The 27048-nt window shown below is 36.6% G+C and overlaps 1 protein-coding gene across 2 annotated transcripts in view; it reads left to right on the top strand.

Annotated features, from left to right (window-relative positions):
- LOC121370940 (gephyrin-like) overlaps nucleotides 1-27048 on the top strand; it is a 162554-nt gene that overhangs the window by 39599 nt on the left and 95907 nt on the right. Inside the window, exons 8-9 of one of the 2 annotated variants that reach the window (XM_041496488.1) lie at nucleotides 708-2100; nucleotides 2691-4759. The exons of the other annotated variant lie outside the window; for it this stretch is intronic. Of the exons in view, the coding sequence (XP_041352422.1) occupies nucleotides 708-2100; nucleotides 2691-3550 (2253 nt within the window). The 3' untranslated portion in view covers nucleotides 3551-4759. Of the gene's footprint in view, nucleotides 1-707; nucleotides 2101-2690; nucleotides 4760-27048 lie in introns of those variants that run through there. 2 annotated transcript variants of the gene reach the window in all.

Genomic DNA, 27048 nt, shown 5'->3' with positions numbered 1-27048 from the left:
AATTAATTTCGATAAAAACTTATGTTCGTGTTTTTTCATGGATTTCACTTTTTTTTGTTAATTTATTTTAGTTGTTATACAGAACAAAGTCATCCATAAATAGGACCAGTTTAAGTGTATTCCTCTGATGCACCGTGCTTAGAGTTTGTTTGGCTACATTGCCTTATCTACATCATGTTTTGTTGCATCAAGGTATTTGAATCCTTTGATGGCAAAAATCACAAATTTATTATAACTGTAGTTGTGCTTGATTTTTGTTTTTCATTATATTTTGTTATTCGTAATTGATGTTTTACATGTAGGATGAGGACGCAAGCTTTGCTGTTAACCAACTAATTTGTCCAGAATATTAAAACAATGTATTATCATCATCTAGAACACATAGCAGTTCATCTTGTTGATAAGACACTTTGATTTACAATCACTTGTATATAACAGACACTTGATCTTTGATGTTGTATTATAATTGCTTATAGTTCTACTGACCTGTGTGTAAAAAAATCCAACTGCACTCGAATATTCAATGGTGGCTTTAAATTTTGATCACTTACAAGGCACTTCAGATGTTCCTTTAATAAGTTTTATGTAGTCCATTCTGTAATTAAAGACCACTTGTTAATGAAGGATTATGGGTGGTTTATAGACAGGTTTGAATATCGATACAAGTTTTATGAAAGACTGACTCTCCTCCATTTACCTGTGTGCAGTTTGAATCGGTGAGTGCCACCAACATGACCTCATCACAGCTCAACCAGGGACAAGATCTCATGAAACGATGTGTCGAAACCTCCGGCCTACCACTAGATAGCAATTCACAACACCATAACGGTGCTCTGAGAGAACCAGTGTCAATACGTCTTCCCACTAAAACGGTACTACTTCCTCCAACAACACACGACGATATCAGCAATGATTCAGACATTAGAAGTTCTGCTGATCCAGGTCACGTTGAAGGTTGTATGATTGGTACGCAGCCAACCAGAATGTCCGATATATCCGACTTCAGTAAGTTTTATTTTGTCACCGATTCATCCAGTCAGATGCAGCAGTACATCATTGTGAAGAATGATGACCAGATAGTTTGTAGCAGTGGACAGGATGGAAGCAGTGTTGTTGATGTGGATTCATTTGATGATCATCCTGGTGATGATGAAAGTGTGGATATATCTGATCACGGTGTCATGCATACGGCCGTACCAGACCATACGATTTTAATGATGAATGAAGGAAACCCGAATGTGCCCGTCAATACCATGATGTGTGAAAGAAACATAATAAATGTGCCAGCGAGTACAGTGTCAATGATGAGTGAAAGAAATACAGCGATGCCAATCGGTATAATGTCAGTTGGTAATGAAGGAAACGATAATGTGCCGGTTAATACAGTGTCAATGATAAGTGACAGTAGTGCTGTTCTGCCAGGTGATATCGTGTCAGTAACACGTGACAAAAATGAAAATATGTCAGACAATATGATGTCAGTAAGTGCCACAAAGCCAACTGATCAAGTGAGCACGGTGTCGGTGGTGAGACCAGAGAACACAGTGACAATGGAAAATGTGGATGCCATTTTGCATGCAGCTCAATCACAAGAGAATGGTAAAGACATTTATAACTTTGATGACAGTCCTGACAATGTTGACTCTGATTCGAAGAGCAGAATGATTTCACCAGTGATAGATAAAGTGGTTAAGTTGAATACATCCAGCCCGATTTTGAAGGCCAACATCCACAAGAGTTCTTGTCAGGGGGAGGTCATTTATGTGCCGGTCGGTACTGCTCTTAAGGATTTCTTGAAGACACATCCGTTGATCCGTGGCATCTACTTAAACAAGGGAAAGCGGGACCTGAAGCGGGAGTTGGTGGCCCTAAAGCGACAAGACCATGCTGTCGACACGGGCAGCTGGAAGAGAGGAAGACACATCCACGAACGGAATCGGTTCGATGACTCGTTTGAATACACGGACGCAGGAAGAAAGAAGAAGTCACAGCTGGAAAGAAAGAAGATGAGAGACATGTATGTTGTCAACTGGTACGTGTGGTGTCCGGGACATGGCAACTGCTTACGACGCTGTGGGGTATACGGATCATGCAATGCTGGTCAGTAATAGTTTGAATTTCTTGTATCATGAATGGTTTGTCTTCTAGTTGTGTAATACAGGCCTTCTGAAAATTGTGCAAATGACCATTTTCAGGACCCATTTTTCATTTGTGCATTAACCTTAAGACGTACAGTAATTTATATGATCATAAACGTTTATGCAAAGTGAAATGCATTGGCAGAATTTTGAGAAAGAGTCCATAAACTATTGCCATAATTCGATAACATGATGCAACTGACCATTTGTAATTTATTCATGTCATTTGATATATGAAGAGTTCAGGTGCAAAAATCGATAAAGGCCATTTTATCCACAAATCAACTTCTACAATCATTACTCAGTTCAAGGCTACAATCATTACTCAGTTCAAGGCATAATGTTCTGATTTACATACTCATTTTCTGAAACTCTGTCCTTTATTTACATTACATAGAAAGCATAACAAAAAAACCCCTCTTTTGCAACAAATTACTAAAATGAATTTATTGGTTTTTTTTTTTTCTTCAAAACTCTTCATATATAGTAACATATTTCACGGTGCACTGTAAATTCAATAAATTTAAATGTATAATTTGTATTTTATATCAGGCTGTGGAGGAAAGAGTCACCGACAGGATCGACACAACTGTAGTTTCATGGTCAATCTGAAGCTGTATCTTAGCGACCTGACTGAATGGCGAGTGCACCTCACTGGCTCCCACGTCCCTGATCAGTCTGGAGTTTCGTGGGAACCTCCACCTCCACACGTACAGCGTCTGTCCGAGGACAGGCGGGACGCTATCATCCTGTATTCAACTGGAATGACCAACTCGGCCGACATTTTGGATGTGCTTTCAAGTGACCCCAACAACGAAATGGATGAAGAAATTGTTTCCAAACGTAAAATTAGCAGGTTTTTATCAAGCATGAAAAAACGTAGGAAGTTCCATTCGTATGATTGTAAGAAAAGTATACCTGTTGGGGAAATGTCAGTTAAAAATACATCATTTTGTGAAAGGTCTAACATACATAATAATACAGCTAAAGAAAGTGTTGATAATACTGAAATTGAATGTTCTCCTTCTGGAACTGTTTATCAACAGTTAACTCATGCTGAGCAGAGAGCAGAAGGTGATGTCTTAGAGATAAAAAGCATATCCTGTGATAAGAATGTTAAATATTTCAAGATTGTTGATCCCTCGGGTAATGTTACTTGCATTAATACTGGGGACAAACTTTCCAAGTTCTTTGAGAATATTGACTGTAACTCTCAAGTGATCAATATGCCTAGTAGTTCTCAGGTGATCAATACGACACCCACACCACATGAATACAGCCCCAAACTGCCACCCAGTTGTATGGACGTGATTGTTGTTAACCCATCAGAGATGTCACTTTTACAGGATTCAGGCTCTTCTGACATTGGATCACTGCTTGCAAGATGTCGGCAACATGACACAGCAAACTAACTAAAGTGGCAGTAGAAATTCCCTTCACAAAACTAGAGGATATATCTTTATTTTTGGATTTAATGAAGGTTCTAACATGTTGATATGGGCACAAAGATCGGCTGTCTAAAAGCTGTTCAGGATTGAGTTAAATGCACAAAGATTACTCTAAAGGTGCTATTCTGTCTTATATTAAATTATCTAAGCTTACTTCTGAATATTCTATTTCACATTTTATTTTAGGGGCAGAAAAATATCTTGAGATGCTAAATTTTTGTCAAATTAAAAATATATATATACATGTTACATGTCAAATTAAAAACCAAAAAAAACCCCATATTACATGTCAAATTAAAAAAAAAAAATGGAGATAGCATTTTTTGGCTCTAATAGAATTTCAGGCCTCGAATTTGGCAAATAAGAGGGCAAGACCATTTGGCCTAAACTGATGGAGATTTATGGGAACCATTACGACCAGAAGGCAGGGCAACAAGGCAAACTTCAACATGTGTTTCAGCATAACACGAGAGCACACATTCAAAATAAATAAGTGTAAAAAGTTTCATGAATCTTGTTCGAGTATGATGATTAACATGCAAAAAACAATTATGCATGGCCAGTTTGGCTGTGGAACTATTGAAGGCATAGGAGTACATGAATAGGGCATTACAGCAATTTGCTGCATGGTCATAGTTAAATTCGAGCCCTGCATTGTGTGATATTAATGGTTTAGTTTAAGTGAAGATACCTTCTTAAACTTAACAATTTTATAACTGTTCATATACAAATATTTATTTATTTAATTTTTTTATGGAGAAAATACTTTTGCATATATATGTACATGTATGTAGTATGATCATCCATTGACCTGTGTTTGATGAATGTTTTTATCCTGTGCCCGCATAAACATGTGTAAGATTGGTATTTTTCATGCAAGAGATCCTCATGGAATACATATACAGAACTTCACATAGTTTTCGCTTCCTATTTATTGCACAAGTTTATCTTGTGCAAGAGTATATATACCATGAGACGGTGTAGTGGTTGAGTGGTATGTTCTTGCACAAAATAAATGAGTGCAATAAATAAGAAGCAAAAACAGCGTATGTGAACTTCTGTATTTATTACATACTTTCTTTTATTTTTTACAAAAATAGTTTTTAATTAGGGACGGTCCATAAATATCGATGTGCTTCACAATCCGAACAATGTTCGGAAGGGGGAGAGGGGGTAAAAGCCATGTTCGGATTGCTTTTCAGGTAAAACATCGGTCCATCGAAGGTCAATGTTTCGTACACATTATATCAATGTTTTTATGTTAGGATTAGGGGAGGGGGGGAGGGGGTCAAATCCAATCCTAACATTGTTAGGATTATGAAAACCATTGACATTTATGGACTGTCCCTTAAAGCCATAACTACAATTTCTCAAATGTATTAATCAATCCACCTTTTATGGATTCACTTAACATTAAGAATCATACTCTGCAGAAATCTTGTGTAATGTTTCAACTATGATGTGACGTAATCTGTAAATCAGACGTCAGTAATAAAAAGGCGCTAACACCAGTAAAAATAAAAAGTTAATTCCCCATTTACAAGTTCCAGTCCTGATCAAAATACCAATGACAAGTTGATCCAATATGTTAAAAGTACATGTTAGTCAGTATTATTATTACTGTTATGTGGGTGGACTGGTGGATATTGGGCATATTGCCATCCAATTATTTATTTGTTGATCATTATAGTTTTAAAAAATGCTAACACTTTACAAAAGTATCTGTGCATGTTTATTCTTTTGTCAATGACATGTAATCTGTTTATTTAAATTTTAATTTTATAATGAACTGTAAAGGACCAAGATCTTTGGTTCATTATAGGATTACTGTATATCACTGTGTGTCAGCCGACTTCGTCTAATTATATATGTACAGTAAAAACCTGTCCGAACCAAACCCTGAACATATTGGAATCCTGTCAAAACTGGCCACGATTCATGGTCCCAAATGTTCTAAATTCTAAAACACGACCCTCTAAACACCGAATCTAGTTTAAATCGGATAAATATTAGGTCTCCGACATGATGCGGTTTAGACAGGTTTCACTGTATAACCCTGAGAAGAGTTACATGGAGGCAAGAAAAAGTGTCAGTTAAATCTGCATATAAAAGATCCCTTTCTACTAATGGAAAAAAATGTAGCAGATTTTCTCTCTAAAACTATATGTCAAAATGACCAAATGTTTGATATCCAGTAGCCGATGATTAATAAATCAATGTGCTCTAGTGGTGTTCTTAAGCAAAACAAACTTTGATTATAAAAACAGTGTAGCTTGTAGTTTTTTCAATACAATTACATGCATGTACATCTTGGTGTTAAATAATATTCACATTGCTTTCAAATTTTGAATTTTTTTTATAAATGCAACATAAAATAAGTGTTGGAATTAATTAAATCTAGCCTTAGTATACTTTCAGATAATGAATATGTTGAATTAATATATTTCTCAGAAGACATCTTGGTGGTTATCAGCATCATATTCAGCATGGATTTGCACCATATCAGATTACTTTAATCTGGTTGTATTGATATGCTGAATATCGCTGTTGATGACCATTGGCATGATCTTCTGAGTTGGTAATTAGCTTTTGTATTTATGTTCTCCCTGGAGGTGAGTACAGAATGTTTTTCTTTTATATTGATTATTGAATTTCAGTCCTTATTTTTGTCAAAAAAGTCCGAAAAATAGCCCTTATTTTTTAAGAATGTTGCCCTAAAAAAAGCCCTTATTTTTCACAAAATCTTGCTTGAAAGCCTGTATTTGTTAAGTTTAAGTTGGCCTGGATGGGGTTTTCACTGCTTAATTAGCTGTATCGTAATCTGTCTCGTGAAATGTAATTCATGTGCAGTTTTTTTTTAAACCTGGAAAATGGATATACCATAAATACTTTTCAAGAATGTCCAGACCGAGTATGAATCCTTTTGAGGCTAATTATACCTGAGTACATACCACTACTATCAGACATGTCTACATGTACTCTAGTGTTTCTGCCAGAAAGAACATTTTGGGTATGGCTGTATGAAGTTGAATATTTACAATATGTGTGCTGAATGGAACTGCAGTTAATATAGGGTATGCGGCTTCCTAATGGGTTAGGTTAGGGTTATGAAAATCATGCAGTACTGAACAATCCGGTGCTTTTTCTTAGAATATTTTCCTTCTACAAGACAATAGGAATAATTCTATGGTTTGGAAAAGGACTTTTTGTGAAAGGTCCAACTAAGTAACCATTATTCACTTCTTTTGTTATGAGTTCATTCACCACTAAACCATTCTGTTCACCTTGTGTGGACTGTAGATTCCTGCATATTTTGGCCGTAACAGGGGGACTTTCAATCCCGGTGATGAAACCTGCCCTGAACCCTGTTAAAGAGTGTCTGCACCATTCCCTGGTCTGGATGATTACGTAATAATTCCTCCAATTTATCAATGATGACAGGTGAAGGAATTGCTTGTAATCTAGCAACACCAAGTCATTGTTTCGGTCTTTATAACGGGTATAACTTGAGTGATTTCTCCTTCAGATAGTACAAATATGTAGAAATCTGCATAAAAATGTGTACATTTGTCTTCATTAAAGTTGTTACATATCGACTGGCCTTGGTGAAAGACTATGGGCCTACCTTTTGCATCTGCGGGCTCTGTATTTTTGTTGATGTGAAAAACCCACCATTTGTTTGACTGTATACATATTTGTTTTGCCCTTGATTTCCATTCAGTCTTTTCCCTACATGTGTGCTTAACTCTTTCACCACTAAGTATGTGATGTGTGTTATTTCCCTGCACACTGAGTTTAAATAGCACATTTTGAGTCAAACTGGATAAGGGTTAAAATTGATTAAATTGTCAGTAATTTTGGTTACAAACTATACATTTTCAGAAAGGAGAAAGGCTAGCCTGTTAAAATATTAAATAATATTTTGAAATAATATAACCCAGCAGGTAATAAACAGGTAAATACAGGTAAATTTTGCATATCATTCATATATTCACAAATTAAATAGAGAAAAAGTGTAAAAACAAATACAATGTTGATTAATAAATTGTGCCTAGTTAAACAGCATTTCAAACATAGTTTTAAAGTTGTACTTACAGTTTACAGGATGCTCAGGTTAATTACAGGTTCTGAACATTTCCAAAGTTCCAAAGAATATTTATACTGTTCATCAGTCTTTTTCAACACAGAAAATAACAGTTTTGCACACAAAATATATACACACATAATTATTTACAGTTAACACAATTATTTACATGAAGAGTTCCAGTACTCTACAGGTGTACTTGGGTGTGGAAATCTTTAAAACAGGTGTTTTTGGGGTTGCAACACAAGTACACATCACATTTGTCACATTTCATGGAGGTCTTTCTCTGTTTGTGGGGATTTTCTGAGTAGTGCACTCCAGGATTTGCATTGTTATAAACTTTATGCTTCAAGTTACACACATAACACAGGTGATTTGTACCTTCACCTGGCACAGGTAGATGATTTTTCCCATCTAGTCGAATCAGTGCGTTTGATGCATCACTTCTTGGTCGACCCAGCACAGCTCTTTGTCGTCCTTGGAAACCTTCAATGAGTTGATGCGCCAAGTCCAGCTTGAAAGATAACAGGTCTCGCCGTCTCTTCCCAGGTAGATCGTGGTCGATGGTGTGTCCCTCTATGATGTAAGCGTTGTATGTTGATATTTCAAGCAGTTTGCGCTCGCCTCTCCTATACCATCGCATTGTCTTCTTCTGTTTATTCAGTCTCGTCATCTGGTCCATTCGGTCGACACCACCCATATATTTCTGGTACTGCGACGAGGCTGGGGGGCAGGGGAATTCCACTCTGGTGCCATCTTTCTTTTTTCTTGTTGTTGTCAGTCCTTCCTGTTCAGGTATGAGACCGGTACTAAGGTAGTACACAGTACGATTGTCTTTCCAACTGTGGGCGATTAGTGAACCACTCTGTCGCCATTCCATGTGGCCTCGGGGTTGTCGGTTTTCTTCGGCCTTTGATTTAACCAATTCCACAGGAAAACCTTTCCTGTGACATCTCACTGTGCCGCAGATGTAAATCCCCTTTGATTCCAGGTAATGAGCGAGAATTGGACTTGTATAGAAGTTATCTGTGTACACAGTTCTTCCTTCATTTTGAAGATGTTCTGTCAGTGCTATCACAACTTGACCACTCAGACCAAAATACTTGTTGACACCTTTCGTAAATCTACCAACATACACATCAAAATTGTGACAGTAAGCGGTAACTCCATCGGCCAGGACCCACATTTTCAATCCAAATTTAACAGGTTTATCTTTCATATATTGTTTGAAACTTAGCCTTCCTTTGAATGGAATCATAGCTTCATCCACCGAAATATGTTCATGTGGAACATAATTTGCTTTGAAGGCATGACGCAAGTTGTCGATCATGTAGCGAAATTTAAACAGTTTATCATTGTGATTTACTGTGGCGTCATCCGAAAAGTGCAGGTACCTGCGTATTTGCATGAATCTGTCTCTTGAAAATATTTTAGGAATTTCAGTCCGGATAAAGGGATATTCTGTACCTTGGTACCAGTACAATTCATCTCTGTCACAAGTTACTATGTCCATCAAAATCAGTACGCCATAATAGGCTTTCATTTCCTGAACTGTCACATTATACCACACTCCTTTGTTGTTTCCGGGATCTGTCATTCTTTTTCTGGTGGCATTCATGTTTGTAAAATCTACAATTTTTTCAAAGATTGTATTTGAATAAAACAAGGAAAAATAATCAATGGCCTTTGTGTTTATATCAAACATTTTCACGGGGCCCGGATTTGTTGTAAAAGTTGATCGGCACCTCACCAGATATGGCTCACCTGTCCAGGTAAATGCAGGTGCATGGTAAAACAGTGGCAAGTCATCCTGCAAGTCATCGTCGGCATCGCTGTCTTCCATGTTGGCCTGTTGTATTATCTCTCGTTCTCGCTCACCAATCTCGATCAAATCAAACTCGCCAAAATCCATATTGTCCCACATTTCATCGTCTGAAAACTCATCATCCGAATCTCCGCCATTACTTCCAACACGTGAATCTTGTTCACACGAATCCATGGTTAAATATGACCAAAACAATGATAAAAACTTTGAAAAACTATTAGCAAACTCGGAAAAACATGGGCGCAGCCATTACTGAGTGTTTATGGTCGCGCGAGATTTCAGCTAATTATAATAACACCGCGTCACTCGGCGCCAAATATGAACAGGTGTAACAAGCCGCTATACCGGCCTGTCGGGGTGAAAGGACTCGGCGATCGTAAGCCGGTATACCGGCCTGTAGGGGTGAAAGAGTTAATGGACAGAACTCTGTTGTATGTGATATTTCATGGCAGAGATTGCACGTGTTGGTTTTCCGGAAATATACATTCTTTCATTGAGCTGCGTAATGGATGCAACTGAGCTGGCCGAGAACATTTTGTGGTATGTGTACCGTATATAGCAATGTGACCAAAAAAAAAAAATCAAAGTTAACCCTTCCCAACTCAATTGGTATCATTGGAAAGAGCTGCTAGAAAATACCTTTCCAGTGGTACCAAGATCACCTTCAGGTGACAAGTAATAAAAAAGTTATGGCTTTTTAAAGTGACTTCTCAGGGCTCTATCTCCTTGATTTTTGGAAATGATGAAGTTCAATGCATATATTTTCCTTAGGTAATAGTTTAAAGTACTAAAAAAATTACCTTCGGGTCTTTCGTGCAGTGTTTTTTGGAGCTTTTCAACGGACTGGGAGAAAATCGGGTGAAACTCGAAAACAAAATAACACACAGCTATGAATCGAAAACGAGGCTGTAGAGCTAGTATCCAGCTTCTGATTGGACCAACATAGCAGCCGTATTTTACAGTCAGTGACAAGCATCGACAAAATGCTGGGGGTACCAAGACGTGATCCGGTGGCTAGCTCTGCACACAGGTCGCAAGTGTTATGGCTTCATTTTGACCTGTGCATTAGTGGCTTCATTGTCCTCCCTATACATGGCTTTCACTTTCAATGACAGGGACTTTTAGGACACAGTTTTATTGCTGCTGATGTAAAGACACTCCATGTGATTTCCTGATGTGCGTGGGTGCCTTATGTGCGATTTGCATTATAAATTATTGGTCTTACCTTTCAGAAAGTGGTAAAATTCATGCATGCAGATACGAGGTTTTCATATGTGACAATTTCAGGGCAGTCTCAGATACAAGGTATGTCACATGACCTTTTTCCTTCATTCTCATTGGATAACCAGTTGTGAGGTTTTCACAGTTCATAAAATGAAGATTAATGCTGAAAATGACAAAAATTGAAGTTACGAGGTTTGTGCATGTCACCAACAATATATCTGTGTATTATATTGAATACAGTGCAGTCAAACCGTCTGAGAGCATTTTTCTGAATGTTGGCTTGTCAAGTAATATTAAGAAGCCAAAAGATTGTGCATTATACTGAATACACAGTAGGAAAAATGTAAGTACTTGCAAACCATATTGGGGCATTATACTGAATGCAGGCTTGGTAACTACCATGGTTCGCACGGTCTTGAAAAGTGCTTGAATTTAGGAGTTTGAAATGAAAAGTGCTTGAAAAGTGCTTGAATGTCATGTCAGTGCGACTAGCGCGTCGTTTTAACCAGAAATTACGGAACAATCTCGAAGGAAATTTAGCATTTTTACTTCCGTGTCGCACTTTCATTCCAGCACTCACGGCGTTCCGCTACCCAAATGTACTCGGCCCATTCCAGGACAAATGCTATGTTCCGAATGCCTCAGCCGAGATTTACCGATTATTGATGAGCGTAATAGCCTCGTTTTGAGAACTGCAAACAATAGTCAGGCAAGACGACACGGAATCACTTAGATTTTGAAGTTTTTGCAAGCACATGTTCAAATTTAAACATGCCTAGTGGAAAGTGTGTTTTTAACAAAACTTGGTGTCGAAAATATGCGTGGATCAGAGAGAGTAAGGACGTGTCAAAGGCTGTGTGTTCCTGTTGTCGCAAGGATATTAACATTGGCGCCATGGGCGAGCGCACTCAAATCGCACGAAAACAACGAAAAACACAGAAAAAACAAAGCGGATACTGCAAGCTTCAACATAGCTCAGTTATTCAAGTCTGAGAAAGTGTCAAGTGCCGAATCTGAGAATAAACCAACGCCAACGACGACTACATCAGTAACTGGGGATTTTACCGTTCTTCAGCCAGTCGGCATCGCACCGATTCCTGGAAATCCCACGAAATCATCTGTGCCTGTGGCTAAGACGCTACACGACATTGCATCAAAAAATTATGTCCTGAAGTCTGAAATCATGTGGTGTTTACAAACTATAGCAACCCACAACTCGTACAAATCGAATGAACACATTTTTTAATTATTCATCTTCGAAAAGGCTGGTTATGGTTTGTATTTATGGTTCTTGAAAACATAAGGTAGGTCCTTAAAAAGTCCTTGCCTGCATGAACCATGACTACTAATAAGAAGCCACAAGATTGTGTATTATACTGATACACATTTGTAATTTCAGTAATTTGGCTCACAATATAGCACTTTTAATACTTTTCAAGTGTTTTCTCATAACACATTTATCAAGATGAACTCCAGCTGTTGTTAGGAATGACAGATCATCCTTCCAGATTCCCTGATGGTGCCAAAATAACACATTGTTCATGTTTTCTGTATCTTCATGCAACAGGATATTTGTTTCTACTACCTGCTGGTTACAACCTAAGAGTGTCCTAAGAGGAGGTCTCCACAACTATACAGTAATTACCATTGCAGGATGTCCACTCCTTGTACTGAGCTCCTCTGCAAATTCAATAATATTCTTTGCCAGATGTTGTGCTGTTACATGAGTATAACTAATCATATCCCCCAATCTGCTTTAAAATTATATGGGGAAACATTGGCGGAAATATCAACAGATTCACCCCCCCCCCCCCCCCCCCTTTAATTCCCTCCTTTTTGAAGAGTAGTAGTACAACCTAAAGACATCTTTAGTCTGTTTCAAATTCCTCAAGGTACACAAAGTGTTTAGTAGCATCCAATATCCTTAACTCGAGTTTGTGATTGACACATTGAATTAGAACAGTCCATTTTTCAATTTTGTTGCAATACCAAAACAGTTGCTCATCATAACACTAAGATAATTGTGAAGGCACATTTGATGTCATGACATCTTACCAAATTGAATGTATTCAAAGCAGTAAGACTGACTGACAGATTTCTTAAGTTTTTTTTAGTTTACCAGTTGGACAGACTGGGTTTAATGGAAAAACAGTGCACATCCTCTTTACTCGGTGTTTTAATTTAACTTTTGATTTTTTATATTGATTTGGGAATCATTTAATTCATGTGTACACTTACATTTGTTTTGACACCCAATAGCCTATTGTGTGTGTGTCTTTAAACCATTCATTCATTCATTCATTCTTTTATGTATGGTTTAAAGGTAGCACCAGGTTGTAAGTATTTACAGCATCCATATTTTCCATTGAACGCTCATAGTTACAGACAATGCTCCAAGCTTGCAAGTCTGCAGTAGAGGAAGGCAGGGTTAGTTGAGCCACTTTTTACTCAGTCCTGTCCTGTGTTGGGTATGACATAATGGGGTAGGTCAGTGTACCGTAATGTATACATCTTGTCATCGATACGTCCTAGGGAACCTGCAGTCTGATGGGGCATCTTAGATGTGTTCTAAGATGGCTCATTTGTCTAGTCTGTTTTTATGCAGTGCCCAACTGAAGCATTTGGCAAACCTCTAAAAAGTGATCACATCACAGTTGTTCATTCTTGCAAAGACAAACAAACAAAAATAAACAAACAAAATAAAATAAAATAAACAAAACAAACAAAAATTAAACAGTTGAAAGGCATAGAAACATGATTGTTTTTGCCACTATTTGATGATGCTTGCAATCATAATTTTCAAACTACTTGTTTTTTTAACTATGACATGCTTTTTAATCACTTCGTGCAAATTTCAGTTGCATATATAATGCTCCATTGTTTTGTTTTTTATTCATTTGAAATAATCTTTCAAAACTGAATTTTTTAAGTCCCCTAAGGTATCTGCCACCACCATGACATTTTATTCTGCCGTCTGAGAATTATCTCCGCTTTCTACAGCCACTGGAAACAAAAGTTCCTCATTAATTTGCTCGTCTTCCAAGATTTTTTTTTTATGAATATTTTCATCTGGTCGTTCAGTGATTGCAATGATGTTTCCAATCTTAAACTCGTTCGCCGATCGCGACGGTTCTTGTCCATGAATCTCCACATGTATGATTTTAGAGGGGTTAGGAGTTTACTTCCCCTTCTTCTTTTTCTGCAGAGAAACACCACTCGACAAATTTTTGTCACTGTGGTTACCTTTTCCTAATTTTTTTTTCCTTTTTCACTTTTGTCCTTCGAAATTTCCCTTCAGTTGAGTCCAAAACGGTGAGGTTTGACCTTTGCGGTGCCATGTCAACTCAAACATTTAAAAAAAACTCCTTCAAGGAAATACGTTAGAAACTCTTCAAATCTTCAAGAATAAAGAATCAGACAAAAACCCACTAATGGTTAATTAAATAAATGATAAAACGGGAGAACTGCTAAAAAGACAACTGATCACTTTCAAAGCTAACAACGTACTGATTACTGGAGTTGAGCGTGCATTTCATGGAACCCCTGCTGAGTGATTTTTGGGTAGAATTCTATACTGGCCACATCTTTTTAAATATTCTTTAACTACTTTCTGAACTTTAGCAGTGAAAGCATTGGCATTATTACCAGTAGTGACTATATCAAAATACTTTGATGTCGATAAACATTTGGACAAAAAAATGGCCAACTTTTGCTTTTCTTGTACAATGCAACGATAAATTTATTTGTAGAAAAAGTATCCTTTAAGTTCACACAGTTATCTGATAATACATCTGACATGTTATGTTGTTGTAAAATATCCATGTTTTTATGTCAAACCTAATCTACGTTTTTCAGTCAAATAGGCCATGTAAGCTTCACAATACTTATTGAAACAAACACTTTTATCCATCCAGTCTTTGGTATCAAGTGAACCAAACACAGGATGGATGATATGATCAATAAGTAGGTCCATTTTTATTTTTATTTTTATTTTTTGAAAAATAAAGTACCGTATGTCAAATATCGAAATACACTATACTTTGATTATATAACATGTGGTAGAGTATTATCCAAATTGGTGCAAAGTTAAGTATTTTAGTTTTGTGTAAAACTTATCAACAATTTGGGTTCTAGGACTTCTAAAAACATGAATAGAAATGTCCATTATGTAAACAAAATCACATCTATTCATGAAAAGGCGACCAAAATTACCACACAGTAAAGCTAGCATATTAGTAGTTTTTATTAAACAACTTCTCCATAAATCAAGGTCATAAAAAGTTTCCAAACATGATCAATAGTGTATCACTGACAAGTAGTAAAGAAATCTGTCAAACAAAATAAGGTCAATTCCACAGTTACTCGCGTTACATTTTTACCATACTAATTCTTTTGATTTACCCAAAGGGACCAACATATCTACATGCAGATAACTCCTTGTTAATTTTATTCATCTGCAAGTAGCATATTTTTTACAAACTGCAAATTACTCACTTGATGTGGTGAAAAAGAACCCTTATAACCCACATCAAATCCATAATGAAAACCTTGCACTAGAAATTCCTTTAAATCAACTTGATATCCCTCTTAACCAGCACTGCAATCGGTCTACTTTGATTGGGCTAGGCTGCATCCCTACTTTAAGGGGGACAGAGAAGTCAAATTCTGAGAACCCTGCGAATTTTCATTGCATATTAGTACGAGGTTGATTCGGTCTAAAATGTCCCCTCATGACTGAAGCCTGTGCTTCCCTGTTTGTATTTAGCGATGGACTGCTTTGTCTAAATGAGGTTGTTCTCTCTTGAAATCTGGGAAGGAGTCTAAATGGTTTGGAAATCGGCTTACTACAATGTTTGAAAGCACAGGATTCTGAGCAGTTAAAACAGTTATGTTGAAAAGTGCAAGCACTTCCATACTGGTAGGGTATCCCCTGATGATATTTGAAACAAACTCCCTTTGGGAACTGCAAAGTATTAATCCGATCCACATGTGCACCTTTCGGTACTCCAGGGGTAGGGCATGTTAAACATGCCTTTAAATATAATTCTAGGTGGGTAGTCCCCAAGAAACCTGACCACCCTGTAATAATCTTCGAAATTCCGAGTCATAGAACTGCCAGTCCCCCATTTTTGAAGAAATCTCGCATATGGTCTCAAAATGTTGAGGCAGTTTGCTCCCCAAATTTGGACTTTTTTGGCAAATGATAGCACATAAGCGATTCCAAGCTCTTATCCATTGTGTGAAAGAGAGCATGGACTTGGGTGGCTTCTGTACAATGGACAAACCCAATTTGCCACTCTCTGCATCCACGGAAAGACTATATTCTTGATCTTTTCCCTTTTCTAAAAGAGAATGGAAGTCCACATATTCTGGTCAGCATCTCCTCAGTTATCTTCTGCAAAATATCAACCTCGTCTAGTTAATCGGTATTTGTCTCGGCAGAGTGGACAAGTGCTTTCTGCACCCCTGTTCATGCCAATAAATTATGGGGTTTGTCTATGGTAATCAAGGCTATACTATCAATTTACTTACTGTTCAGCATGTGGCAAGCATTAATAATTGCTCCACTTAAAGACTTCTTATATAAATAGTACTGACCTTTGACATTCAGATGAATATCATTGGGACCAACCAAATCTCTGCCATTCACAGTGTCGAACTGAAACTTGTGGTGTTGCCAAAAGTTTATGTTAAAGAATTTGCCACCACTCATCTCATTTACCTTCATGGCTTTGGTGTAATACCTGTCCTTGTAGATCTTGTCATTCTGCACCAGCTGACTGGTTAAAGTCTTACCTTGTTTATAATACCTAGGCAGTATGACACAACATGTTTACAGGGTTTCTACCAGAGGGTAAAATGGGTATGGCGCAATACCCAAAAGTTTTTGCAAATTGTTTTTTGTTTTTTTTTTTTTTACAAAATTAATTATTCTTATCATTACTATATGATTTTCTTAACGAAATTAACGAAAAACCTAAAAGTTTGCAGAGCTCGTTAAAAGTATGTCTACAATGGAAGACTGCAAAATTGAGAATGATGGTCTGCCCATGTGCGGATATGGATATACATCTGGCAAGGGAAGACAATTCTGCAGTGGAGGAGATGACTCAGGTTGTATAGCATTGTTGTTGTGCTAGTACTAGTTAAGTATGAATAATAATGAAAATTAGAAACAAATTTTCTAATTTAACCCATTTTCTTTCTCTTGTGGAGGCCCTCCATACTGTGGTGGCATTCAATTCCATAGCTCCATACCCAAAAATTTCTTTATGGCAGAAACACTGGTTTAACGTTATGCCTATTCATAAGAACTGTACAAAAAAAAGTATATGATAAGCAATTTCCTCCACCGACCATTCGAACGTGACGTCATTGCCTCTGACCAACAAGACCACACACTGTGCTGTAGAAGCAGTTGATTTACATTCAAACCACCAGTATCGTAAAACGAAAACGTCGAAAATTCTACTTAGCCGAAGAGAAAGCTTAAAACAATCATCACATTCTGATTGAATGTGACGCATCAACCACCTACAAATCGAGTGACCTAGTATTAAAGTGCGCATAGGCATACTTATCACTATTTCCTTAGAATTTTCGTCACTTGAAATTTTTCCGTCAGGTCAGCGTGACGACTGTTTCCGAAAAGATAGACGAAAGTCAATTAATTATGCTTCCGGTTATGTGAAAACCGGTGTGGACTGATTGAACTGAACAACATTGATACGGACATAAACATTTACAAATTCCCCATAAAATCTTTTACTAACGAGAAATTAAATACAGATAATATCAGGGAATATTTGTTTGGCTATTTAGTAGGTGAACCGCTGTGTGAACCTGCCTTTAAAGGTGCTGACCCTAGTTTAGTTAATCTACAAACCTGCAACACATTTGAATAAGATTATAACGGAAAAGCTGATGTTTGTGAATCTGAAAATATTGTCTAAAAATAGACTAGAGCCCGTCTCCATAACCATTACTTCTGAGACGAACATGTGTTCATAAAAATTATTTTAAAAATACATTTTGGGTTATTACAAAAACCTGGATAACCAGAACCACTTCAGGTATACGGAAATGAATATTCTAAATAAAATGTAAGTACTCCTAATTTAAATGATTAAAAACGGCTTTATTAATGAAAAATATGTCGGTGTTTAAAAACTAGGGTCTCCCTTTAACACTTAAGACATGTTTTTAAAATAACTATTTATTAAATTATATAAATGTATATAATAACAATGAAATGGAATGTCAATGTGTTTGTTGGCTGTCGGGGTCCTTGAACATGTAGTCTTTTCATGTATTCTCTTCTCAGATCGGAACACTTTCCATTTATTGCTTGTACAATATCTCTTGCTGTCTTTTTGTCTCCAATTTCCATGCAGGATTCTGAAAACACAAGAGATTGAACTTGAAATTGTATTGTATTATTATAATAACAATGTCCAATTTAGTGCAAGTCTTTACAGAAATTAAAGCTGTTAAATTGATGTCATATTTGAGCCACCGGCCTCGGTGGCATCGTGGTTAGGCCATCGGTCTGCAGGCTGGTAGGTACTGGATTCGGATCCCAGTCGAGGCATGGGATTTTTAATCCAGAAAGAATGCACTCTACACATTTTATTTACGTTTATATGGCGTCAGACATATGGTTAAGGACCACACAGATTTTGAGAGGAAACCCGCTGTCGCCACTACATGGGCTACTCTTTCCGATTAGCAGCAAGGGATCTTTTGTTTGCGCTGGTAGGTGTAAACCACTTGCACCGACCAGTGATCCATAACTGGTTCAACAAAGACCATGGTTTGTGCTATCCTGCCTGTGGGAAGCACAAATAAAACATCCCTTGCTGCTAATCGGAAAGAGTAGCCCATGTTGTGGCGACAGCGTGTTTCCTCTCAAAATTTGAGTGGTCCTTAACCATGTCTGATGCCATATAACCGTAAATAAAATGTGTTGAGTGCGTCGTTAAATAAAACATTTCTTTCTTTCTTTATTTAAGCCAACTGAATACAAAAGCAAAATAAATTAGATAAGTTGTGGTTCATGTATGTCTCTTAACTTCAGCTCTGTAAAAGGTATTCATTAAAAAAAATGTGTTTTTCTAAATGTGTTTAGTGCAATATACAATATCGTCACACTAATAGGATAATTGCCTTAGTAATTTTTTCCCATTTAGAGAAAAATTAAAAAAACTTTTTCAAATCTGAGAAAAACCACATTTATTAAGAATTTTTTGCACATGATTATGAATTGAAAAGTCATTTAAAATACTACTGTTACAACCAGGTTTAGTTGTTAATAATAAAGTAGTAGATGACTTAAGCAAAACAATTTTCAAAACGTTGTGACTTGAGCATTTTTACTCAGTATGTTCATACATAATATATGTCTACAGATAAGGCAGGCTATCGAAAAAAGCATGAGTACAAGGAGGCATAATAGATTTCAAGGCTTGCAGGTCATTGAACTTTCTTAGTCTGATGGGTTGACGTGTACTGAAAACTCTAACCCATTCAAAACGTTCATTTGGGATTTGAATCCTTTCTGGCAAAGCTTCCCACTGCATGTCATCCAAAAAATTCAATTTAAAATTGATCTGGCCAGAACTTTGGTATTTCAAGGCTCTAAGGTGGAGTCGCCTGCTGATGACATGGGAACACAATAATTTCATTAAGTCCTGATGGTAAACCTGATCAACATGGTAGGGAAATGGCCTAGTACATGCACTCACCATGACGACAGCGTAATCACGAGGTGTGAAAACGTCGCACACAATTTTTTCTCTCTCAATTGTGCTGTGCATGCTGTCGCATTCCATTTGAGTATGACCTGCGACAAGAAATTTCTGAACAATCTTCACATTCCGCTCCACAGAGAGATGTAACAAAGCATATGCCACTGTGGAATTCCTTTTCTGATATCCACACCCATCACTCCAGATGGGGATTTCTGTGATTTTTTTGTATTACCATCTAATACCTTGCTGAAGTGCTTGTAGAAGAAGTGTGCAAACATCTCACTACTCGGATTACCTTCGGATTCATCTCATGTGTAGTAGAACTTTTCTTTTGTTTACAAATCGAATAAAGTAAACAGACAAATCTTTGGAGAGGTGGGCTAGGATATGGGCCTGAAATTCTGTTTAAAGCCAATTTATGGTCCAGTTTTGTTTTTACTACATCCAGTTGGATCAGACTTGAATTATGTTTTTTTTTTATTATGTGCCTGTAGGAATATCTGAACAGCCCAGTCGAAAACCATATGTAAACCCATTTACCAAGTGAGCCCTTAAATTTGGATCGTAACCCTTAAGCCAGTAATCAAGTTTATCGCAGTTGGAATCCATGTCCACCTTATGTAGCAGTGGTTTGTTGAAATCCTCGATTTGCGCACTGCAGTTTTGTGTGTGGTCCTTCACAGAAACCACAGACGTGTCTGTAAGTGCAGGGGCACGTTCTGCAGGGATTGTTACTGTTTTAAGTATAGCAGAATCTTGCTTGAAAGGGCTGGCTAAATCTATTTTGTGGGAAAGCAGTATTGGTTGTGTTCGCTGAAGATGAAAGAATGGTATTTTTATTATGTGTAGCTTTTTCCCAGTTCGTCAATGAGACATTGCCAAGGGATAGTATGCATTTGACTAAGTTTGCGAAAACTGTCATAAGTCCTCCATGCTGTGTCCCCATAGTGTTGATGAATTTCCCTAACTGTTGCTGCATATTTCAGCAAGTTTTGGGCTTCTTCTGGCTTCTTTTCAATGTAAATTGACATAAAGGTGAAAAAACAAGGTTGTCCACTGATTAATTGACAATGGATACTTGGTCTTTTGTCCCTGTTGTAAGTTGATTGTGTCAGGCGAAATGTGGATGGATATGGGGTCTTCTGTATAATTAGGTAGAACACAACAAAATTCAATATATTCCTCCTCCCAAATATTTTGTTTTATTTTTTATGAGTAATTGTTGCTCTTAACGGAATTCTGTCAGAAAGCCTGATTGGGAGAACTGTGTTTGGAATTTTATCAGGGGTTGCTTGCGACTTAACTCCAAAAACTCGATCTAGCAAGTCTACAACTACAGACGAACTTGACTGTTCGTTTGCTTGACCCCTGGGGCCTAATTCACAAAGCTCTCTTAGGCTCTGCTAGACAAGTCTTTTATTTTTAGCACTGCACTGCTAGATTGCAACGTTGTGAGAGTTTAGTGAATTAGGCCCCTGGTGCTGTCGCTGGTATGACCTCTTTATTTATAGCTGTAGGCTTTGCTGTAAAGGGTGTACCTTTTTCTGACCAGGTTGTGGTTGAAGACGCACATGTCTGTTGGTTCTTAGTCTTCCTGAGCCTGGTGGTCGGCCCCACATCTGTCCCTGCGGGTGGTGTCGTGCCAGTTGGCAGTGATTGTTGGGTCAAGATTTCAGCTGCCAGCCTCTTGTAGTGTATTGTCGGACCTGTCGTATCTCTACTGTCTGTGGACACTAGCTTGCGTTTTCTTGGAGGCATTGCGCTGTATCTACAATGAATATGTATATGTATTTATGTTTCCAGGTATACATCATCTATTACAAAAATTATACCGGTTTCTTTATACTCATAATGCACCTCACTATGTTCCCCTAATTATATATTGTAATATCAGTGAAACACAATGTGTGCCAGTAATCGTAACAAAATTATATTAACGATACCAGACTGTCTACCCATAATGCACCACACTGTGTGCTAATAATCAAGTTAACAATATCAACGATACCACACTGTGTACCCAAAATGCACCACCCTGCATCCTTGACAACTTCACGTAACTGCATAACAACTGAATTGGTTAGTCCCACCTCTGTGTTTTGTTTTCGTCCAAAATACATAAACCAGTTGTAGCAATATCCTGTCGAGGATTCACACAGTACCCATGCTTTCAGTCCCCATTTATGTGGCATATACTGACCCATAGATGAACGGCCCTTGAATGCAATAAGGCTTTCATCCACAGAAAGTTCTTTCTCAGGGTAATAGATGTCACAAAATCTTTGAATCAGTTTATCAATAACAGGACAGATTTTGAAAGTTGGGTCATGGTTTGGGTGGTCTCTTGCAAAGTTTGTTGTGTTGTTAGACACATGTAAAAACATCCACATTATTTGCCAGCGATCACGGCTCATAATCTCTCAAAATCCTTTCATATGTGTCAATGCATTTGTTGACCAATAGGATGCATAACTGGGCAACTTGACAGTTCTCATGAACAACAAAATGCCCAAAAACTATTTCATATTACTGTTCACTACAGGTATCCATCCACATGTTGTAGAACAAGGTGGTAATGTATCTTATGGGTGCTTTTCAATATTGTTCTGCATACAAGTTTGTTTGCATTGTTAGCATGGAAATAAAATCTTCGTCAAGAAACTTACAAAATATTTTGAACGCAGTTTCTGTTCCATCAGTATCAAGCAAAATGCTGGCTACTTTGTTGAATTGTGGAAGCCAAGAATCCTCAAATGAATCCGATAATGAAACACCTGGTGTTGGAACATCAACATCAGATTCTAAAAAATCGTCATTATCCATTTCTCCATCGATGTCACTCGGTGAACAAATCTTCTCCGAATCGCTGTCATCAAAGAATTCTCTCCAAATAGCATTTTTATCAGCCACCATGTTTATTTCGGCAAAAAAATTGATTCATGATAAAAGGATTTCAACAGATAAAAAAGTTGTGTTTTTTCTTGTAAGCATTAGATTTTTCGATACTATTTATTAAATTATATAAATGTATATAAAAACAATGAAATGGAATGTCAATGTGTTTGTTGCCTGTCGGGGTCCTTAAACATGTTGTGGTCTTTTCATATATTCTCTTCTCAGATCCAAACATTTTCCATTTATTGCTTGTACAATATCTCTTGCTGTCATCTTTTGGTCTCCAAATTCCTTGCAGGATTCTGAAAACACAAGAGACTGAATTTGAAATTGTATGGTATCGTTATAATAACAATTTATAATTTGGTGTACATCTGTACAGAAATGAAAGCTGTTAAATTGATGTCATATTTGAGCCAACTTAATACAAAAGCAAAATAAATCCATTCAGATTAGACATGAAGGTGAGGTTCATGTATGTCTCGTATACTTCAGCTCTGTAAAAGGTATTCATTAAAAAAAATATAAAAATTCTAAATGTGTTCAGTGCAATATGCAATATTCTGTCACTTTATCAAGGATATGATGCAGCTTGTAACTCTTCCTGGTTTATAAAAAAAGAAGAAAAAAAAGCATATTTATGAATCAAGGCATCGGTCGGGTCAGCAGCTAAAGGATCCCTTTCTAATGTATTTCTGATGCACAAATGGATTTTTAATTTTAAACAAGTCCTATATTGTATGACATCTCGAACATGGTTACTTACATATGTAATGAATTTTGCAATTTTAAACAGATAATGTAAAAAGTGGAAGAATGCTCTTTTTATGAATTTGTTTTGATTCTTCTTCTTTTTTTTAAGTTCGTTAAATCTTGTACCTACAATGAGACTGAGTAGATCCTTATTTTCCTTTCGTAACTACCTGATGTTGGACATCTTCACACACTGATCAGTACGATATCAGCTGGTAATGTTGGAAACTGTCGGCTTTCTTATTTTGACTAATAAATATTATATATGTGATGTCAACATGCCTCACAAATATTTTCATAAACTTTGGTGTTATGTCAAACACAATGTCATGCACGCTGTACAATGCTTTTATTAGCATTTAATTATGATAAATCATATTTATACTATAAAAAATATTGAAATCTGCTAAATAAATAAAACTATTGGTTGGACTGATAAAATCAAAATTTTACCTGATGCTATTTTTGCTGTGAAATCATGGAGAAGCGGTCTTTTAAGAAACTATTCTTTTCTCCAATTCCTCCATTTTTTTAAGTTGTAGATTTTAAACACGGAAGGTAATAATGTTTATTAAGATTTTCATGTTTAAAGACCTTGAAGTTCTGTGATCATGCTGATCAGTTCTTCTCTGCTCTATCCTTCATAGTTTACATCATCTTCATCTGCAACACTCAAAATGTCCATATCTTTGTGAAAAGGAGACATGTTTTCCAGTAAAGATTGTGGACTTTTGTTAGGTGGAGAAGACTGGTTGTGTTTCTACTACATGTATGTTTGGATGTGTTGGATGTGCTGCCTCTAACTGCTCACAGTGGCATACAAAGTTGTCTAACCAAAAGTGGATCTTCTTACCTTGTATGTGTAACTTGTGTGTGGTACAATATAGAGTGGCGGTCGCCATTATCTTAATTCTGTCTGAAGTTTTATGAAATAACCATTAAAATTATTTGGGGTACCAGATTTCAGTGTGTGTTGTATTGATGGTATTTTACATGTGTATTATTATTAATAACTCTTATCCACCCATCTAGGACCTGTTAGGCCCAGTGACAACTTCATTTATTTCATAGAATGATTATAATTTTTTATAAAAATTTTCCGGAAGGTCTTTCATTATCCAAAACAAATCTATTTGTAACACATGCATTGCATATTAAAAATGTTTATTATTACATAAAGATAACATGTTGTTAATAATTTAAATCTGTGCTTGTCAGTCCTACCGACAATAAAATGGGCGGAGCTTCAAGCCAGAGATAATGATCACATTAGCGACAAGGTGACATTCTGTTCTATGAGTTATAGATAAACAAATACACGTGGCCTCGGAGAAAGAAAGCTGTACTCACGCAATGTTAGAATGAAAAACCACATTCCCAGGGGGTTTTATCATTTAGATTAGAAATAAAGATGTTCTACTTGTGACAGAATCCCAAATATCTTGTGCAAAGTTGCGAGTCTTCGGTTTTAGATTTGTTTTATGAACTGTTCCCCGAGGTAAAATCACAACCAATGTTTTCATTCCAGTCTAAGATGGCTAGGTTACTTCTTCGTTTATATTCCTTGTCAGAGAAGGAAATGTATTTGTCATGGTATACAAGACAAGCATTGTTGAATGATTCCACATAGTGTGTATCGACATATGACGTAGTCTTCCGGTGTTTTTGTATATGACAAGTCGCTTGATTGCGCAGTCGAGAAGTTTGATAGCGATCAAATTTTGCTGGGCTCGTAGCTTTTGTCAGTTTTGCACCTTGATTCACGCAAACTGTTGTGTATATTTTGATAATGTAACACTATGTTGTGAAGAAGACTGAAGACTTCTTAGTTTTTCTGGCGATCCAACACAATTTTTTATGGTGCAATAACAATGTGTTTTATTTAAGACCGCTTTGTCAGACGATTCGCCGTGCCATTTCACAGCATGGGACTTAACAGGGCCATTGCAGACTTTTTTCATTTCTTTACTAATTCCCATTGTTGCATGCCATGTGTCATTTGCATTAGTAACACCAACACGGTTTTCTGACAAGTATTTATTTATGGTGACATTTCAGTCGTGTCCGTGGATGTTAACATTGATTCCATATTTATCAAAATTGTCATATAATTTCTGTACACCGAATGTCTCATGTCTTTGATCTTTGGAGACAACTGTGAGTTCTATGACATTTTTTGTTTCAAATCCAATGGCAACCACATTAGAATGCCGTGCATTTTTTCACCACCCATGCCTTGCATCTGTGTATAATCATAATTCCTTTGAAGTCAGAATTAGTATCAGAACATTGAAGTGTTGTGATAGCCCTTTCTTCATCAGCTGCATCTTTAATAGATTGATCAGCGATGTCACTTGTTTTGTAACAGTGTAAATCTAAAAATTCATTGACAAAAGTCTCTGATAAATGACCAAATCCTGCAGATGTGACAAAATGTTCATACTGTGAATATCACAATCCAGACACAAAAAGTAAATGCAAGATGTAAAAATTTGTGAGGAATGATCCACCAGGCCAGTGAGGTGATGATGTGTCCACTTGTAACAGCAGGTGTAATTATTCAGTTTAATATCTTGCACCATCTTGTTAGATCAACCCAAGTTCGTATATTTATTCATAGCCAACTAAGAATAAAACAAGTAAACGAGATAGTCTCAACTCAATCAATAATTTATTTACAAAATAAAATCATAAATCATTCCTTTATATAACAAAAATAAACATGTGTTTTAACTTTCAGGGCCCCTTTTAAAACTATATTAAAACAAATATTCCCCACTAATAACTACCATTTATAAACTTAACATTACTCCAATTAGTTAATTACTCTAACTAGCTTTAATTACCTAACAATAACATGGAATGTCAATGTGTTTGTTGGCTGTCGGGGTCCTTAAACATGTTGTGGTCTTTTCATATATTCTCTTCTCAGATCCAAACATTTTCCATTTATTGCTTGTACAATATCTCTTGCTGTCATCTTTTGGTCTCCAAATTCCTTGCAGGATTCTGAAAACACAAGAGACTGAATTTGAAATTGTATGGTATCGTTATAATAACAATTTATAATTTGGTGTACATCTGTATAACATAATAATAACATAATGACATAACAGACTTATATAAATAGAGTTATTTTCCTTACATCACTTATATAATTCAAATCCATTTCCGCTACACACTTACACATATGTGAGGAGGGTAATAATTGTAGGTCCAGGGGGAGCAGATTGATTCCCTTCAACCCCAAATATGAATATAATAAATAAGTATAACTATAAATGACAAAGACGAGGTTCAGGATCTGAAGGGCTTTAATAATAGGGATAAAGAAATATAAGTCAATCAGAACACTGGGGTTTCCATAGAGGATAATCTATCCCCAGGATCTATAAGTTGTTATACAATATCCGTTAGCTATAGCCCACAGTTATAGCCCTAATATTTAGCAAAATAGAAAACAGTTATATAAATACATGTTCAACAAAAATGTAGGCTAATCAATTAAATAGCATTAGTAACCAAGCTTCATCTATCAAACCAAATACACATAATCATTAATATCAACACTCTTCCATAATATTATTAAACTATGGCTTCGAGAAGAAGTAACATGAATAAGACATTTGTAATCATCCTCATCCCATATAAATTTGGCCGGCACTAATGCAACAAGTTAATAATACAAAATAGATTATTTCTAAACTTAATAAGAACTGTCACTCTATTATTAGAAGTGCATTTTTACTTTAATATTATCCTGATGATCTTTTTCTGCTATGCTAATTATGTAGAGTTGTATTGATTCTCACAGTGCAACAGAATTTTTCCTGTGTGCCCTGAGTATTCTATGGTTTTAATTTCCAAGTGTTTTGAATATTCATAGGCATGCACGTGTAATCCGACACAAAGATTTTTTTGTCATCGATTC

This window comes from Gigantopelta aegis, chromosome 4 (assembly GCF_016097555.1).
Source record: "Gigantopelta aegis isolate Gae_Host chromosome 4, Gae_host_genome, whole genome shotgun sequence".
NCBI classification, from domain to species: Eukaryota; Metazoa; Mollusca; class Gastropoda; order Neomphalida; family Peltospiridae; genus Gigantopelta; species Gigantopelta aegis.
This window is presented reverse-complemented; position numbering and strand designations above follow the sequence as displayed.